At 37.7% G+C, this 19,121-nt stretch overlaps 1 protein-coding gene across 2 annotated transcripts in view; it reads right to left on the bottom strand.

The window, feature by feature from the left end:
• RC3H1 (ring finger and CCCH-type domains 1) overlaps window positions 1–19,121 on the bottom strand; it is a 96,596-nt gene that overhangs the window by 55,715 nt on the left and 21,760 nt on the right. For both annotated transcript variants that reach the window (XM_029227987.1, XM_029227988.1), the window contains exon 2: window positions 8,769–9,142. In XM_029227987.1, the coding sequence (XP_029083820.1) occupies window positions 8,769–8,999 (231 nt within the window). In that variant the 5' untranslated portion in view covers window positions 9,000–9,142. The remainder of the gene's footprint in view (window positions 1–8,768; window positions 9,143–19,121) is intronic.

Raw genomic sequence — 19,121 nt, 5'->3', positions numbered from 1 at the left:
AAAAAGAGAAATGATTATGAAATGAAAAATTAAGTACAGGAAGAGAAGAAAAACAATCAAATGCAATTTCCCTCTGACAAATATTAATATTTTGTAGTACTGGCGACATCATCAAGATAGATTTGTAAATAAAGTAAGTTTTCCTTTTTTTTTGGCTGCACCATGTGCATGCAGGATCCTAGTTTCCCAACCAAGGACTGAACTACTCTCCCCGCAGTAGAAGCACAGAGTCCCAACCACGGGACCGCCAGGGAAGTCCCAGTAAGTTTTCCTTTTGAATAAGCTGTTCTAAAACTGTTCTCTTTATCTCCTACATACATAATATCAACCTTCCCTACTTTTTATCAACTTATAGGAAGACTAATCTAGCAAATATTAGTGGTATTAATATAAATATTAATGTCCAAAGTTCCAGTATATTTATTTGGAAAATGATTTATGGTAAACATATGATACTTTAGACTCACACTATGCAAATTAACAGTGAGGGGTTGTTTAAGTGAATCATACCTAACTCTGAAAAGCCTGCTTCCCTTGGCTTTGTGAAACCTTCTGAAGATACTATTGATCTCTACCTTGAGAATACTGACACAAAACTTTCAGAGTACTATCTTCAGAATTACTAGAGTAACTTTTATATTTAGATACTTAGAGGTATTTGCTTCTACTCTAGACAAATGGTTCCCAAAGGCTGTGTTCTATAGTTTTCGTCACTTTCTCGATCTTTCATTTCAGTTAGCATCTACTAAGTAAAACAGTCTGAAGCAGCTTCACTTTTCCTATTAAGTAAAATGCAATTATTTTGTGAATAATATTTTCTTCACTATTAAGAAGTTCTTGTGACTTACCTCTTAGGTTTCTCTAATGATCTGATAGCTAAGGCTGTTGAGAAAGTCTGACCACCAGACTGAACAAATGTTACTGTACAGTGACTGAGAAACACTGCACCACCATAACAAATCTCCTTAACGTACTGAAATAAAGGATCTGCACAGTACCGAACAAAATTTTATCTATTTAAATAGAAGACAGGAGGAGCTTCAAGATGGCGGAAGAGTAAGACGTGGAGATCACCTTCCTCCCCACAAATACATCGGAAATACATCTACATGTGGAACAGCTCCTACAGAACACCTACTGAACAATGGCAGAAGAATTCAGACCTCTCAAAAGGCAATAAACTCCCCACGTACCTGGGTAGGGCAAAAGAAAAAACAGAGACAAAAGAATAGGGACGGGACCTGCATCAGTGGGAGGGAGCCGTGAAGGAGGAAAGGTTTCCACACACTAGAAAGGCCCTTCATGGGCAGAGACTGCGGGAGGCGGAGTGGGGAAGCTTCGGAGCCATGGAGGAGAGCACAGCAACAGGGGTGCGGCGGGCAAAGTGGAGAGATTCCTGCACAGAAAATCAGTGCCAACCAGCACTCACCAGCCCAAGAGGCTTGTCTGCTCACCCGCGGGATGGGCGGGGGCTGGGAGCTGAGGCTCCGGCTTCGGAGGGCGGATCCCAGGGAGAGGACTGGGGTTGGCTGCGTGAACACAGCCTGAAGGGGGCTAGGGCACCACAGCTAGCCAGGAGTGTGTCTGGGAAAAGGTCTGGAGCTGCTGAAGAGGCAAGAGACGTTTTCTTGCCTCTTTGTTTCCTGGTGCGCGAGGAGAGGGGATTAAGAGTGCTGCCTAAACGAGCTCCAGAGATGGGCGCAAGCCACGGCTATCAGCGCGGACCCCAGAGATGAGCGTGAGATGCTAAGCTTGTGTGCAAGCACAGGTCACTACCCACACCTCCCCTCCCTGGAGCCTGTGCAGCCGGTCACTGCCAGGGACAACTCCCCCCGGAGAACACATGGTGCGCCTCCGGATAGTGAAACATCACGCCAGCCTCTGTCACCGCAGGCTCACCCAGCATTCCGTAACCCTGCCCCCGCAGTGAGCCAGAGCCCCCTAATCAGCTGCTACTTTAACCCCCTCCTGTCTGGGCGGGGATCAGATGCCCTCAGGCGACCTACATGCAGAGGCGGGGCCACATTCAAAGCTGAATCCCAGGAGCTGTGAGAACAAGAAGAGAAAGGGAAATCTCTCCCAGCAGCCTCAGGAGCAGCGGATTAAATCTCCACAATCAACTTGATGTACCCTGCATCTGTGGAATACCTGAATGAACAACGAATCATACCAACTTGAGGCGCTGGACTTTGGGAGCAACGATATATATATATTTTTCCCTTTTCCTCTTTTTGTGACTGTGTATGTGTGTGCTACTGTGTGTGATTCTGTCTGTATAACTTTGCTTTTACCATTTGTCCTAGGGTTCCGTCTCTCCATTTATTTATTTTTTTTAAGATGTTGGGGGTAGGAGTTTATTTATTTTTGCTGTTTGGGTCTTCGTTTCTGTGCGAGGGGTTTCTCTAGTTGTGGCAAGCGGGGGTCACTCTTCATCATGGTGCGCGGGCCTCTCACTATCGTGGCCTCTCTTTCTGCGGAGCACAGGCTCCAGACGTGCAGGCTCAGTAGTTGTGGCTCATGGGCCAAGTTGCTCCGCGGCATGTGGGATCCTCCCAGACCAGGGCTCGAACCCGTGTACCCTGCATTAGCAGGCAGATTCTCAACCACTGTGCCACCAGGGAAGCCCCATTTTTTTTAAGTATAATTTTTAGTGCTTGTTATCATTGGTGGATTTGTTTTGGGTTTGGTTGCTCTCTTTTTTTTTTCTATTACTTAAAAATTTTTATTTTTAATAATTATTTTCTATTTTAATAACTTTATTTTCCTCCCTCTATCCCTCCCTTCCTCCCTCCCTCCCTTTCTTTCTCCCTTTTACTCTGACCCATGTGGATGACAGGGTCCTGGTGCTCCGGCCGGGCATCAGGCCTGTACCTCTGAGATGGGAGAGCTGAGTTCAGGACATTGGTCCACCAGAGACCTCCCAGCTCCATGTAATATCAAATGGCAAAAATCTCCCAGAGATCTCCAACTCAACGCCAAGACCCAGCTCCACTCAATGACCAGCAAGCTACAGTGCTGAACACCCTATGCCAAACAACTAGCAAGACAGGAACACAACCCCACCCATCAGCAAAGAGGCTGCCTAAAATCGTAATAAGGTCACAGACACCCCAAAACACACCATCAGACGCAGACCTGACCACCAGAAAGACAAAATCCAGCCGCATCCACCAGAACACAGGCACTAGTCCCCTCCACCAGGAAGCCCGCACAACCCACTGAACGAATCATAGCCACCGGGGGCAGACACCAAAAACAACGGGAACTACAAACCTGGGGCCTGCGAAAAGGAGACCCCAAACACAGTAAGTGAAGCAAAAGGAGAAGACAGAGAAACACACAGCAGATGAAGGAGCAAGGTAAAAACCGACCAGACCAAACAAATTAAGAGGAAATAGGCAGTCTACCTGAAAAAGAATTCAGAGTAATGACAGTAAAGATGATCCAAAATCTTGGAAATAGAATGGAGAAAATACAAGAAACATTTAACAAGAACCTAGAAGAACTAAGGAGCAAACAAACAATGATGAACACCACAATAAATGAAATTAAAAATTCTCTGGAAGGAATCAATAGAATAACTGAGGCAGAAGAACAGATAACTAACTTGGAAGAGAAAATAGTGGAAATAACTACTGCAGAACAGAATAAAGAAAAAAGAATGAAAATGATTGAGAACAGTCTCAGAGACATCTGGGACAACATTAAAGGCACCAACATTTGAATTCTAGGGGTCCCAGAAGAAGAAGAGAAAAAGAAAAGGACTGAAAAAATATTTGAAGAGATTACCGTTGAAAACTTCCCTAATATGGGAAAGGAAATAGTTAATCAAGTCCAGGAGGCACAGAGAGTCCCATACAGGATAAATCCAAGGAGAGACAGGCCAAGACACACATTAATCAAACTACCAAAAATTAAATACAAAGAAAAAATATTAAAAGCAGGAAGGGAAAAACAACAAATAACATACAATGGAATCCCAATAAAGTTAGCTAATACTTCAGCAGAAACTCTGCAAGCCAGAGGGACTGGCAGGACATATTTAAAGTGATGAAAGAGAAAAATCTACAACCAAGATTACTCTACCCAGCAAGGTCCTCGTTCAGATTTGACAGAGAAATTAAAACCTTTACAGACAAGCAAAAGCTAAGAGAGTTCAGCACCACCAAACCAGCTTTACAACAAATGCTAAAGGAACTTCTCTAGGCACGAAACACAAGAAAAGGAAAAGACCCACGAAAACAAACCCAAAACAATTAAGAAAATGGTAATAGGAACACACATATTGATAATTACCTTCAATGTAAATGGATTAAATGCTCCAACCAAAAGACAAAGACTGGCTGAATGGATACATAAACAAGACCCATATATATGCTGTCTACAAGAGACCCACTTCAGACCTAGGGACACATACAGACTGAAAGTGAGGGGACGGAAAAAGATATTCCATGCAAATGGAAATCAAAAGAAAGCTGGGGCTTCCCTGGTGGCGCAGTGGTTGAGAGTCTGCCTGCAGATGCAGGGGACATGGGTTCATGCCCCGGTCCGGGAAGATCCCACATGCCGCGGAGCGGCTGGGCCCGTGAGCCATGGTCGCTGAGCCTGTGCATCCGGAGCCTGTGCTCTGCAATGCGAGAGGTCACAAAAGTGAGAGGCCCACGTACCACAAAAAACAAACAAAAAAAAGCTGGAGTAGTAATTCTCATATCAGACAAAATAGACTTTAAAACAAAGACTATTACAAGAGACAAAGAAGAACACTACATAATGATCAAGGGATCGATCCAAGAAGAAGATAGAACAACTGTAAATATTTATGCACCCAACATAGGAGCACCTCAATACATAAGGCAAATACTAACAGCCATAAACGGGGCTGTAACACAATCAGAGTAGGGGACAGTAACACAATCATAGTAGGGGACTTTACCACTCCTGTTTCACCGATGGACACATCATCCAAAATGAAAATAAATAAGGAAACACAAGTTTTAAATGAGACATTAAACAAGATGGACTTAATTGATATTTACAGGACATTCCATCCAAAAACAACAGAATACACTTTCTTCTCAAGCGCTCATGGAACATTCTCCAGGATAGATCATATCTTGGGTCACAAACCAAGCCTTGGTAAATTTAACAAAACTGAAATCGTATCAAGTATCTTTTCTGACCACAATGCTATGAGACTAGATATCAATTACAGGAAAAAAATCTGTAAAAAAATACAAACACATGGAGGCTAAACAGTACACTACCTAATAACCAAGAGATCACTGAAGAAATCAAAGAGGAAACAAAAAAATACCTAGAAACAAATGACAATGAAAACACGATGACCCAAAACCTGTGAGAGGCAGCAAAAGCAGCTCTAAGAGGGAAGTTTATAGCAATACAATCCTGCCTTAAGAAACAAGAAACATCTCAAATAAACAACCTAACCTTACACCTAAAGCAATTAGAGAAAGAAGAACAAAAAACCCCCAAAGTTAGCAAAAGGAAAGAAATCATAAAGATCAGATCAGCAATAAATGAAAAAGGAATGAAGGAAACAAGAGCAAACATCAATAAAACTAAAAGCTCATTCTCTGAGAAGATAAACAAAATTGATAAACCATTAGCCAGACTTACCAAGAAAAAAATGGAGAACACTCAAATCAATAGAATTAGAAATGAAAAAGGAGAAGTAACAACTGACACTGAAGAAATACAAAGGATCATGAGAGATTACTACAAGCAACTATATGTCAATAAAATGGATAACCTGGAAGAAATGGACAAATTGTTAGAAAAGCATAACCTCCTGAGACTGAACCAGGAAGAAATAGAAAATATAAACAGACTAATCACAAGCACTGAAATTGAAACTGTGATTAAAAATCTTCCAACAAACAAAAGCCCAGGACCAGATGGCTTCATAGGTAAATTCTATCAAACATTTAGAGATGAGCTAACACCTATCCTTCTCAAACTCTTCCAAAGTATAGCAGAGGGAGGAACACTCCCAAACTCATTCTAAGAGGCCACCATCACTCTGATACCAAAACAAGACAAATATGTCAAAAAGAAAGAAAACTACAGGCCAATATCACGGATGAACATAGATGCAAAAATCCTCAACAAAATAGTAGTAAGCAGAATCCAATAGCACATTAAAAGGATCATATACCATGATCAAGTGGGGTTTATCCCAGGAATGCAAGGATTCTTCAATATATGCAAATCAATCAATGCGATACACCATATTAACAAACTGAATAAGAACCATATGACCATCTCAATTGATGCAGAAAAAACTATTGATAAAATTCAACACCCATTTATGAAAAAACCCTCCAGAAAGTAGGCATAGAGGGAACTTACCTAAACATAATAAAGGCCACATATGACAAACCCACAGCCAACATCGTCCTCAATGGTGAAAATCTGAAACCATTTCCACTGAGATCAGGAACAAGACAAGGTTGCCCACTCTCACCACTATTAATCAACATAGTTTTGGAAGTTTTAGCCACAGCAATCAGAGAAGAAAAGGAAATGAAAGGAATCCAAATCGGAAAAGAAGAAGTAAAGCTGTCACTGTGTGCAGATAACATGATACTTTACATAGAGAATCCTAAAGATGCCACCAGAAAACTACTAGAGCTAATCAATGAATTTGGTAAAGTAGCAGGATACAAAATTAATGCACAGAAATCTCTTGCATTCCTATACACTAATGATGAAAAATCTGAAAGTGAAATTAAGGAAACTCCCATTTACCACTGCAACAAAAAGAATCAAATACCTAGGAATAAACCTACCTAGGGAGACAAAAGACCTGTATGCAGAAAACTATAAGACACTGATGAAAGAAATTAAAGATGATACCAATAGATGGAGAGATATTCCATGTTCTTGGATTGGAAGAATCAATATTGTGAAAATGACTATACTACCCAAAGCAATCTACAGATTAAACACAATTCCTATCAAACTACTACTGGCATTTTTCACAGAGCTAGAACAAAAAATTTCACAATTTGTATGGAAAAACAAAAGACCCTGAATAGCCAAAGCAATCTTGAGAAAAACTGAGCTGGAGGAATCAGGCTCCCTGCCTTCAGACAATACTACAAAGCTACAGTAATCAAGACAGTATGGTACTGGAATAAAAACAGAAATACAGATCAGTGGAACAGGACAGAAAGCCCAGAGATAAACCCACGCACATATGGTCATCTTATCTTTGATAAAGGAGGCATGAAATGTCCAGTGAAGAAAGGACAGCCTCTTCAATAAGTGGTGCTGGGAAAACTGGACAGCTACATGTGAAAGAATGAACACTCCCTAACACCATACACAAAAATAAACTCAAAATGGATTAAAGACCTAAATGTAAGGCCAGACACTATAAAACTCTTAAAGGAAAACAAAGGCAGAACACTTTATAACATAAATCACAGCAAGATCCTTTTTGACCCACCTCCTAGAAAAATGGAAATAAAAACAAAAATAAACAAATGGGACCTAATGAAACTTCAAAGCTTTTGCACAGCAAAGGAAACCATAAACAAGACGAAAAAACAACCCTCAGAATGGGAGAAGATATTTACAAATGAAGCAAGTGACAAAGGATTAATCTCCAAAACTTACAAGCAGCTCACGAAGCTCAACATCAAAAAGTCAAACAACCCAATCCAAAAATGGGCAGAAGACCTAAATAGACATTTCTCCAAAGAAGATATACAGATTGCCAACAAACACATGAAAGAATGCTCAACATCATTAATCATTAGAGAAATGCAAATCAAAACTACCATTGAGATATCATCTCACACCAGTCAGAATGGCCATGATCAAAAAATCTACAAACAGTAAATGCTGGAGAGGGTGTGGAGAAAAGGGAATCCTCTTGCACTGCTGGTGGGAATGTAAATTGATACAGCCACTACAGAGAACAGTATGGAAGTTCCTTAAAAAACTAAAAATAGAACTACCATACAACCTAGCAATTCCACTACTGGGCATATACCCTGAGAAAACCATAATTCAAAAAGATACATGTACCACAATGTTCATTGCAGCGTTATTTACAATAGCCAGGACATGGAACCAACCTAAGTGTCCTTCGAAAGATGAATGGATAAAGAAGATGTGGCACATATATACAATGGAATATTACTCAGCCATAAAAAGAAACGAAACTGAGTTATTTGTAGTGAGGTGGATGGCCCTAGAGTCTGTCATACACAGTGAAGTAAGTTCGAAAGAGAAAAACAAATGCCATATGCACATATATATGGAATGTAAGAAAATTTGTTTAAAAAAATTGTCATGAAGAACCTAGGGCAGGACAGGAATAAAGACGGAGACCTACTACAGAATGAACTTGAGGGGGGACAGGGAAGGGTAAACTGGGACAAAGTGAGAGAGTGGCATGGACATATATACACTACCAAATGTAAAACCAATAGCTAGCGGGAAGCAGCCGCATAGCACAGGGAGATCAGCTCAGTGCTTTGTGACCACCTGGGGGGGCGGATAGGGAGGGTGGGAGGGAGGGAGATGCAAGAGGGACGAGATATGTTGATATATGTATATGTATAGCTGATTCACTTTGTTAGAAAGCAGAAACTAACACATCACTGTAAAGCAATTATACTCCAATAAAGATGTTAAACAAAAACAGAATGCAATATTACCAGATCTTAACAAGTTTCCCTCAGGAGGAAAAAACACACATACAGAAATTTAAAAGGATAACAAATTACTCAACTTACCTGAGCACCCACTAGCTGCAGCAATGCTGAGTTTACTGGGAGGAGTTCAATGTCTGTATTGATAGTGGTCTGGTCAAATGGGCAAGCCTTGCGGTGGAGTTTGTTCAGGCACATCTTGCAGACAGTATGGCCACAACCCAAACTGATGGGCTTTCGAATTGTTTCGTCGAAAGTCTGAGTGCAAATTGGGCAGGAGAGGAAATCCGTCCACTGTGGAGCTTGTACAGGCATTGTTTCTGGAGTTACAATTCACTCACACACACAAAATCTAAAGCAAAGATTCCACTGGAATCAAAATCTTTGAAAAAAGTTTATCTTTTCTTTTTTTTAAATATCTTCTGTAAATACAGTCAGCACATAGTGTGAAATATTACCTGAAAAACAAAGAAAAAAAAATGAGCATCTTCCTTTTCAATTAAACTGTACATTCTCACCTTACTACCTATAAGATTTTATACCACATTTATATCAACATAGTCCACCTCTCTGCATTTTTACAAAGTGAGAGCCATAATAAAACATCTAGTCTTATCCCCTTATTTTAGAGATGGGGAGTAGACCCCAAAAAGAGGAGATAACTTGCTGAGGGTGACAAGTTAGTAATAAAGTTAGATCCAAGATGTAAGTCTCTCAAGTTTATCTAAGTCTATGATTGTTTTATATTTTAAAATTAGCCTTTTTAAGATAGCTAATAATATTCTGATCTGAACATGTTAATATGTTCAGCTGTGAAAATTTATCAAGCTTTACACTTAGGCGTATGCATTTCGGTGTATGTTACACCCTAATAAAGAGTCTTAAAAAAATTGGCCTAAAATAAAATCTACCTTAATACTTTATCATCAAATTTAGTGTGGGTAATGAGATAAAAAGAAACCGTGGGGTTCTTTTTAAGGTTTATTTATTTATTTTATTATTTTTTTTTTTGCAGTACGTAGGCCTCTCACTGTTGTAGCCTCTCCCGTCGCAGAGCACAGGCTCCAGACGCGCAGGTTCAACGGCCATGGCTCACAGGCCCGGCTGCTCAGCATGTGGGATCTTTCCGGAACGGGGCACGAACCCACGTCCCCTGCATCGGCAGGCGGACTCTCAGCCACTGCGCCACCAGGGAAGCCCTAAGGTTTATTTTTAAGAGTTTTATTTACTGGTAAAGATCTTTTAAGCCTCTGTTACAGCTTATACTTGTTGCTACAGTATGTTGTTTTAGAACACAGTGAAAAGTATTTACTTCAAAAGATTTTTTAAATTCCCAAATTTAAGAATGGTAAGTCAATACAGTTAACCAGAACACATATACAGTCAAATTTCACTGTCTACCCTCTCCTTTTGGTAGGGGATAAAAACCAAATCACAAAACTTATCACCTGCATCTAACAGAAATTTTCTTTACATCCAAAACCTAATCTGAAGTTTCTAGCACACATCTTAAACAATACCTGCAGTACTTACTCTAACTAGCTTCTAAAAATGAGAACTGGTGTACAGAATAAAGTAACATAGTGTTACTAGTTCTCAACAATTTGATTATGCTCAGCAGAGACTGCTTACAAAGATGGAAACAAAAATGTCACTTAAGCTGTAATTATTAGAAAAGTAAATTATCTACACATTTTACTCTTCGAGCATTACATTTAATTAATGTTTTATTGAAGTAACTCAACCTTAAATGCAAGCCCATTATTGAGAGAACAATTTCTATTAGGTATGCTAAAAATTTTATCCATTCATTCAACAAATATTTACTAAGCACTACTACTACTGTGTGCCAGACTCTGAATTGTTAGGGAAATAGTGAAACAGCATACTCATAGTATCTGCCTTCTGAGTAACCTCAGCTTTGTCTGGGTTTCTGCGAAGTGTGCTATCAGATAAATGGACAGTGGAAAAAAAATTTAAGAACCTAAACAGTTACCAAGTTAATTTCACATTTAGGATCTAAAATTAAAGTTATCTGAGTATATGTCCAAATCGCCCTTGCAATAATAAAAAAGTGAATAAAGAAATTGCCCACATTTTGATTTCTATAATGTTTTAATTATAAATAATTTAAATAAAATGCATCTGCAAACAGAATGAGTAGCTACAGGTACGTTTATATTAAATTATTACTTAATGAGACTATCATCCAGAGTGCTAAAAAAGAAAATACAGTATCTAAACACTCAACTGTACAGTCAAATGCTACAATTACAATTGTACATGGGGTTGCAGAATGCTCCAAAATAAAGGAAAAAAAGTGTTTGAAAGACATAATATTCAGAACAAGGACTGGATATTAGTCAGAAATGTTTGCTGAAGTTGATTAAGTTGATAAAGTGTCATCCATACGAACTTTTCTATAGATTAGCATGACAGTTTAAAATAATGCTTACAGGGGGCTTCCCTGGTGGCGCAGTGGTGGAGAGTCCGCCTGCCGATGCGGGGGACACGGGTTCGTGCCCCGGTCCGGGAGGCTCCCACATGCCGCGGAGCGGCTGGGCCCGTGAGCCATGGACGCTGAGCCTGCGCGTCCGGAGCCTGCGCGTCCGGAGCCTGTGCTCCGCAACGGGAGAGGCCACAGCAGCGAGAGGCCCGCGTACCGCAAAAAAAAAAAAAAAAAATGCCTACAAAGAATCTGATCTTAAGTTAACCTTTACTTGAGTTGAGTTAATGGTTCTTTCCTTTTTACCAGTATGACCTTGTAGAGCACTTAAAATTTGTTAATTAATCATAAAACAAAGTTAAAACACAGCACTTTATTTCCTTAAATACTATAAAATTACAGAAACCCCAAAGAGCAGGAAATATAAACGTTTTATTGCACAATCATTATAATTTTTACTATTTATACAGCTAACTGCTTTACATAGAACAAAATTATAAAAGGTAGGTAACTACTGTTATCCCATTTTACAGATACAGTCGACCCCTGAACAACATGGGTTTTAATAGCAAGGGTCCACTTATGCACGGATTTTTTTTTCAATAGTAAATACTACAGTACTACATGATCTGCAGTCGGCTGAATCCTTGGATGTGGAAGTGCAGATGAGGAGGAACCGCATATACGGAGAACCGATTATAAATTATACACAGATTTTCAACTGAGCGGAGGGTCAGCACCCCTAACCCCCATGTTCAACTGTCCATGAGAAATGGACGTTTAGTGAGGCTGAATAAGCTAAAAACAAATAGAGATGCAATATTAACCCAGACAGTCTGGCTCAAAACCCGAACGCTTAACCATATCACCACCCACAGATTAAAGGTTAAAAAAGGAAGAATTACTTGCAGGTTCATTCAAAACCCAATGTCACAAAAATGAAATTTTAAAAAATTTAAAAATTTTTTGAAAGTTAAGAATTAAAAGACCAGTGTCACAAAGCTGCTAATAGCTATTTTTTTAAAAATATTTATTTATTTATTTATTTGGCTGTGTTGGATCTTAGTTGCAGCACACGGGATCTTTGTTGTGGCATGCAGGATCTTTCGTTGTGGTACACGGGCTACAGAGTGTGCAAGCTCAGTAGTTGTGGCACGTGGGCTCCTAAGATGTGGTATGTGGGTTTAACTGCCCCGCGGCATGTGGGATCTTAGTTCCCGACCAGGGATTGAACCTGCATCTCTTGCATTCTAAGGTAGATTGTTAACCACTGGACCACCAAGGAAGTCCCCTAATAGCTATTTATTGACTTCACAGTAATTTCGTTCTTCTGGCAGACAACCCTGTTGACAAATATAATGATTAGGTCTTTGTTCTAATCTTACTTGTCTTCTCAACAAGATATGAAACATGACTATTCCCTCCTTCTTGAAAGCGTCGATGAACCACGCTCCCCTCATCCTTGCCAACTCACTGGCTTATTGTTTTTGATCTCTTAAACTCCTAAATGCTGAAGTGAGTTATCAGGGTTCTATCTTGAGTTTCCTTTTCTCATCATTCTCCAGTTAAAAATCTTGAAATGGCTTCCTATTACATTGAGAATAAAATCTGGATATTATATTCCGGTTTACAAAGCCGTAAGTGATAAGACCTGTAATTCTCTCTCCAACTTCAGTTTCTAACACTTGTCTCCATCACTCCACTATCCTTCAGCTACTCACGTGAAGCTTGTTCCTATCTTAGGATATTAGTACTAGCTAGTCTCTATGTCTAATCTTTGAATTCAAGGCCATTCTTTATCATTTAGATGTCACCAAAAATTTCAACTCCTCAGAACTCCCTGACCACTTAAAACGCTAAAATAATCTCTTAAGTCACTCTCTAGTCCATCACTGTACTTAAATTCTCTACAGAATAGTTCTACCATCTATAAATTATACTTTCTTATATTTTTATTTGTTTACTCAATGTCTATCTTATATTAGAATGTAGACTTCATGAGGACAGAGACCTAATCTGCCTTGTTCACTATGAAAGCTATAGCTTGTTTCTCACTACAATTTAGGCACAGGAAAAATTTTGCATTTCATTTCAAAGAGTTCAGAGACCTGTGAAAATCTATTCATAGATCTCTTGGGTATTTAAAGACTCCAGGTTAAGAAAGTCTAACCTACATTAGTGTTTCATGAATCTTAGAATTACAGCAAGTATTTGCAGATTTACTACATATCCAGCACAGTAGAATACAGAAAACAGGCAGAAAATATGGTCAACATCAGTTTTACAGACTTAAAATACCTCACTGCTCTCGCACGTGATTTCAGATCAGTGCTGTTATAACAAATTTTCCAAATTATTCTGTCATAACAAGAACTATTTAAAACAGGATCCTAAATCATTGATAAAAGATACCTTAGAGAACATCTAGTTCTAGCCTAATTTTTCAAGATGAGGTAACTAACATTTATTTATATCTCTATCAGTAATAAGTGTTATTAAGCTTTTTCAAACACCTCTTTTCGTTTAATCTTTAAAACCCAAAGAAGTTGGAATCATTTTCCTTCTTCTCACAGAGAAATAAAATAACATTCAGAGAATTTGTCCACGGTCATACAGGTAGTAAGTGGCAAAGTCAAAACACATCAACTTCAGGCCAGTACTTGACATTCAAGTCTATGCACTTTCCACTATACCAACTTGACATGGAGGATACCAAAGACAAGTAAAAGAGCTTCACTCAAAGTCATACAGCTTAATAATGGCAGAGCCAGGATCAGAAAGTTTCCTGAATCCTACTTTTAGTATCCCCTGCTCCCCCACTGGATTACGTTGAACATAAAGCCATCACTGAATATCTGAAAGATTAAAAAATATCCTTGCATATTAAAACTACAGTTAACAATATCTGGCACAGATTAAGGTATCCATCAACCTTGGAAATGCTACATAAAGCTGTTTATATACAACATGCTCATTCTTCTAGGAATAAGATCCATGACTTATCAGATTCTTAAAGATGTGTTTTGTTTGGAGAGGGAGGGAAAGGGAAGATAAGAATCACTGATCCAGGCATATTGAAATAAAATAACTGTTGAAAACTTAAGAATATAGAAAAAATAAAAGCAATAATTTATAAGAACATATATTTTCTCTGTATTTACACCACAATCTCATCAGACTCTTAAAAAAAGGTTAAGTAATATATGATCACGTGGGTCAAAAATAATTTTAATAATTACAGTGAAATATCTCCCTCCCAGGGCTGTCTCCCACCTCTCTAGTCCTCATTCCCACCCCACCTCCACAGATAAGCCATTATACTTTCCTTTTAGTTTCTTTATCCAAATTGGTTGATTTACAAATATATATTAAGTGGCAAAAAAGGATTTTAATGCTACTATTTACAACTCTTCTCTTTCTTCATTAAACCAGTTTTTCTGAGAAATTATACCCAGAAATCTTTTTTCCATTCCCAGTAAAAATTAAACATTAGCTACTTGCAAAAAAATTTTTATTGGTCTTTATTACATGCCCAGTATTGGAGATAAAAAATAGTGAGCAAATCATTCCAAGTCTGCATGGGGCTAACATTATTTCCTTCATTAGCTACACAAACAATAATGATACAACTAAATAACATGACTGCAAGTTATGGTAAATGATATGCAGGTAAGGGACAGGGAGATATAAGCACATTTAACTGAGATAATCTAACCAAGTGGGGGTGAGGTTGTGGGTAGGGTATTGCTTCCCTGCAGAAGTGATATTTATGTTAAGATTTGAAGACAAAGGCTGAATAAAAGTTATGGAAAGAATAATACATAATATGTGTATATAGATTTTAGGTAAAGGAAAAGCATAACCACAGGTTCTGAGACTAGACAGAATATAATACAATTGGGGAGCTTGAAAAAAACCAAAGCAACAGGGAAGCCAGAAACAAAACAAAACAAAACAAAATAAACAGAGAGCAAAAGAGAAAGATATGAGATGAGACTAAAGAATTAGAAGAAACCAAAAACTACAGGATCTTTTAACTCATAGTATGGTATTTGGTCATAATGTGAAGAGTAATGTGAAGGCACTGAAGAGGCAGGAGATGACCCACTTCACTGTTTCTAACACAGGGTATGCCTATACTATGAAAACATATGGAATAATTAAAAAGAGAATTAGTTAAGCATGTAGAAAAGTTAAGTAAAAGCAAAACTTTAAGACCAATAAATACGATGTCATTTGTGTTGGGGAAAAAAATCCTACGTATTAGTCTTGGTATTAATGAATATAAATGGATGAAGAAAAAGGTCTGGAAAGATACCTAACAAACTTAACAGCAGTTACACAGTTGGGCAACTTACAAAATGTATATAATCACGAATTACTTAATATAAGTGCAAAAAATTTGAAAGAATGAAAACAAGAGAAGATAAGAGCACATTTAGAACACAATTTAGGCTCTAAGATAAATTACTATAAGGCTATTCAAAATATTTTTCCTTATAAAATTGACCTTTTACAAATTTGGATAGCCAAATCATCAAAACTTATTTCTTTTTAAAATTAATTAAAAACCCTTTAATAACTTTTCTAGAATTTATGTTTCAAAGAACTAGTATAATTTATTACTTTTATGTATCATTTCCATCTGTATTAACCTAGTAAAATGAAGTACAGAGTTCTAACCTCTTAAATTTTCCAGTAAAATAGTTCTTAGAGATATATAACAAACTTGATATAGTTAACATTCAGAATCAGCACCCATATCGTCACTAAAAATATAAGCATTCGTCTAACCATAAAGATAGGTTTGAGAGACTAAGGGGAAAATCGTATTTTAAAAGTTTGATTTTGCCTAGGAAAGTTGATGGTTAAGAACAGTAAGTCGCTCTTTGATGATTCTATTTCAATCATCAAAGTCATAAACCAAAGATTTTTTAAAGACTACAAAGTGTCATCAATTGTAGTTATTAGGTCTAAGAAGAATTTCCACTTCCTCATTCTTTAAACATCTTTCTCCAAAGTCATCTTTCCAAACATTCTCCAAGCTTCTTAAAGACAGTTGTTCAACCACAAAACATATCTAAACCACACAGGACATATGGCTTTGTGGATGTAATAAACAAACATTCTTTCAGTCAAGAGTAAACATATGAGATAAAATTACTAAATACCAACATTCAGATTCTTTAAACTTCTTCAGAGCAAGGTTTTGTCAGAAAAAAAAAAATTCTATTAATTAATGCACATGTGCTCAAAGTCTGCAGATAAATAGTTATGTGTTAGGGGTCAGCCCAAATCTAGCTCATTAGGAATAATTCTACTGGAACCTTCCTAATCATAAACAGAGCATGAATGATGATCCTCTTTATGTCTTAAAAAACCCAAGACTGGCTCTGCTGCTCAGTGTTGAGGGCAATGGTTAACTTCCCCATTAGTTTACCATAAGGTCTACTCTCCTATGTAAATGACAACAATTAGTGATCTTACTGTTCATAATTCATAATAGATAATTCAGAATACACACAAATTAAATAGCAATCAGTCCAACCTTGAAGAAAGCCCAAATTAAAAAAATATAACTTCCCCCCAAAAATATACATTTTTACACCAGTAGGTGGGTGCATAGACAGCATTTAAAAGGTTGTTTTATTTGCCTTCTTCATGTCATTGATAGGAGCTACAATACAGAATCTGACATTTGACATTTTACTACGTCATCCCAACTTCTAAGTTCTGATTAAAACTCAAAAGAAAAATCTCTATACTTTTATGTTAATAAAATTAATCAATATGATCATTAGACTTTTTTCAGAGCTTATTTCTTTTTTACAAAGAAATAAGATCTTATCAGAGTAAGAAAATTATTTCGATGAACAGTAAACAATAAGACCAGTGACTCATTCCACCAGCTAAGTGACTAGTTTGCAGACATCAAACTCTAAGTCTTGTAGCTGCCTTGTAGTTACTCAATTCAAATCCATGCCTCTGCAAAATAACAAACAACTACATGTTGTGAGCCTTAAGGTTTAAGCGTGATTAAACCAATTCCCAAAGAGCTACTACAGACAAAATTATGATGACACGATACATAACAGAGCTTGGGTTTCTGAAAGTAAATCATGTGTCAGGCCTTATGCTAGGTGTTTTCAGGTGCTTCTCTCATTTAAATGTCTACCACAAATCTAAACCACAATACAAATCACCACCAGTAACCAGTTATTTGTTAAGCACCAACTAGGTGTCAGCACTTTCAGTGCTCTATATACTGTATCTAATTAAGTAAATGTTCACCACAATACTGTAATGTAATTATTATCTCCATTTTAAAGATAAAGAATCCAAAATACAGAGAATTACGCAAAGACATAAAGCTAGTAAGTGGCAGGACTATGATTCAAACTCAGTCCAGCCTAACTCACAAGCTGGTACTTTTAAATTCTGTAATCTGTGCCACTTACAGGTGAAAGTTAATACTCATTAAGGCAAGGGAGCTTTTAGGGGTGATGGAAATGTTCTAAAATTGAATTGTGTTGATGGTTGCACAATTCTGCAAATTTTCTAAAAATCACTGAACTGTGCACTTAAAATAAGTAAATTTTACAGTATGTAAATTATACTTTAATAAAACTGTTAAATAGTCATTAAAAGCTTTTTATAAACTCTTAGTTTTCAAATTTTTAATGTAATTTTTGCGGTGCACGGGCCTCTCACCATTGCAGCCCCTCCCGCTGCGGAGCACAGGCTCTGGACGCGCAGGCTCAGCGGCCATGGCTCCCGGGCCCAGCCACTCTGCAGCACATGGAATCCTCCCAGACCGAGGCACAAACTCGCATCCCCTGCATCGGCAGGCGGACTCTCAACCACTGTGCCACCAGGGAAGCCCTAATGTAATAATTTAAAAATATAAAGACACCTTTCAGATTGTTCTATGAGCACAGCAATAACCCTACTAAATAGCTAAATTATACTTGCTTTGAAGATTGCATTTAAATGTTACAAACTGACATTTTAAAAATTGTTAAAAAGTTATTACCATCTCCTCTATTAAGGTTCATTTTATGTGTCTCTGATTTAGAGGAAGAAATATGAAAATTGAAATTCATCAAGTATCTACTCTGGCCTAGTCACTCTGAGGCATTTTTATACCAATTTTATACCCGTTTTGAGCTTTAGCAGCATTAAATAACTTGCCCAAAGCTAATAAATCTTTGAGCTGAGACTAAAACTCAGTTCTTATGTGAATTTAAAGTGTAAGTTGCCCTGAGTAAGATATTACATCAAACAAACAAAACCTTATTGTCTCTACGAAGAAAATCTTGGATCTCCTTTGATCCCATCCTACCCCATGAGATGCGTTTAACTATTATTTTTGGCCTTAACTTAATTTGCCACTCCTCTGGGACATTTCCATAGCAACCAACAAGCAGGGCAACATCAGAGAAGAGAAAAATGTTAACTATCTTGAAAAATAAAGCTAAAAGCAGAATATAAAAACAAAACGAATAAAAATAAATGAAGGCTTATTATAACACTACTCAGTGTTATAATTCTCAGCAGAGTATTAATTAATTTACAGATGAAACAGTGTGTGATTTTTGGAGGTTCAAGGTTTTTCCAGCAATAATACCCTGTGAAGACCCAATTTTGATTGTAAAAATACTTCTTCCTAAAATAAACGGATTGAATTGTAACCCTATATTGTACACATCATCCTAGATATAAATAACTTAATACACTAATGTCAGTACAAATATTGACAAATACTTGGGACAAGTATAAAGAGAAGGGCTTCAGATTTAGAGGAGGAAACACCTGGAAAATAGAACTTGATAAAGAAGGGTTGAGAAAACTACAAAGGGCTAATTGAGGTGGCTTACTTTCCTAGTGTTCAGAAGGACAAAAAGAAACACGTCTACCTCCAACCTAATGCCAAATTTAGAAGAAGAAACAGTAAGGAAGAATAAAACCATTCACAGAGAAAATGCCTGATC

Source organism: Monodon monoceros, unplaced genomic scaffold, assembly GCF_005190385.1.
Source record: "Monodon monoceros isolate NGI ecotype Baffin Bay Population unplaced genomic scaffold, NGI_Narwhal_1 Super_Scaffold_18, whole genome shotgun sequence".
NCBI classification, from domain to species: Eukaryota; Metazoa; Chordata; class Mammalia; order Artiodactyla; family Monodontidae; genus Monodon; species Monodon monoceros.
The sequence above is the reverse complement of the archived record's forward strand: the minus strand, read 5'-3'. Positions and strand labels throughout refer to the sequence as shown.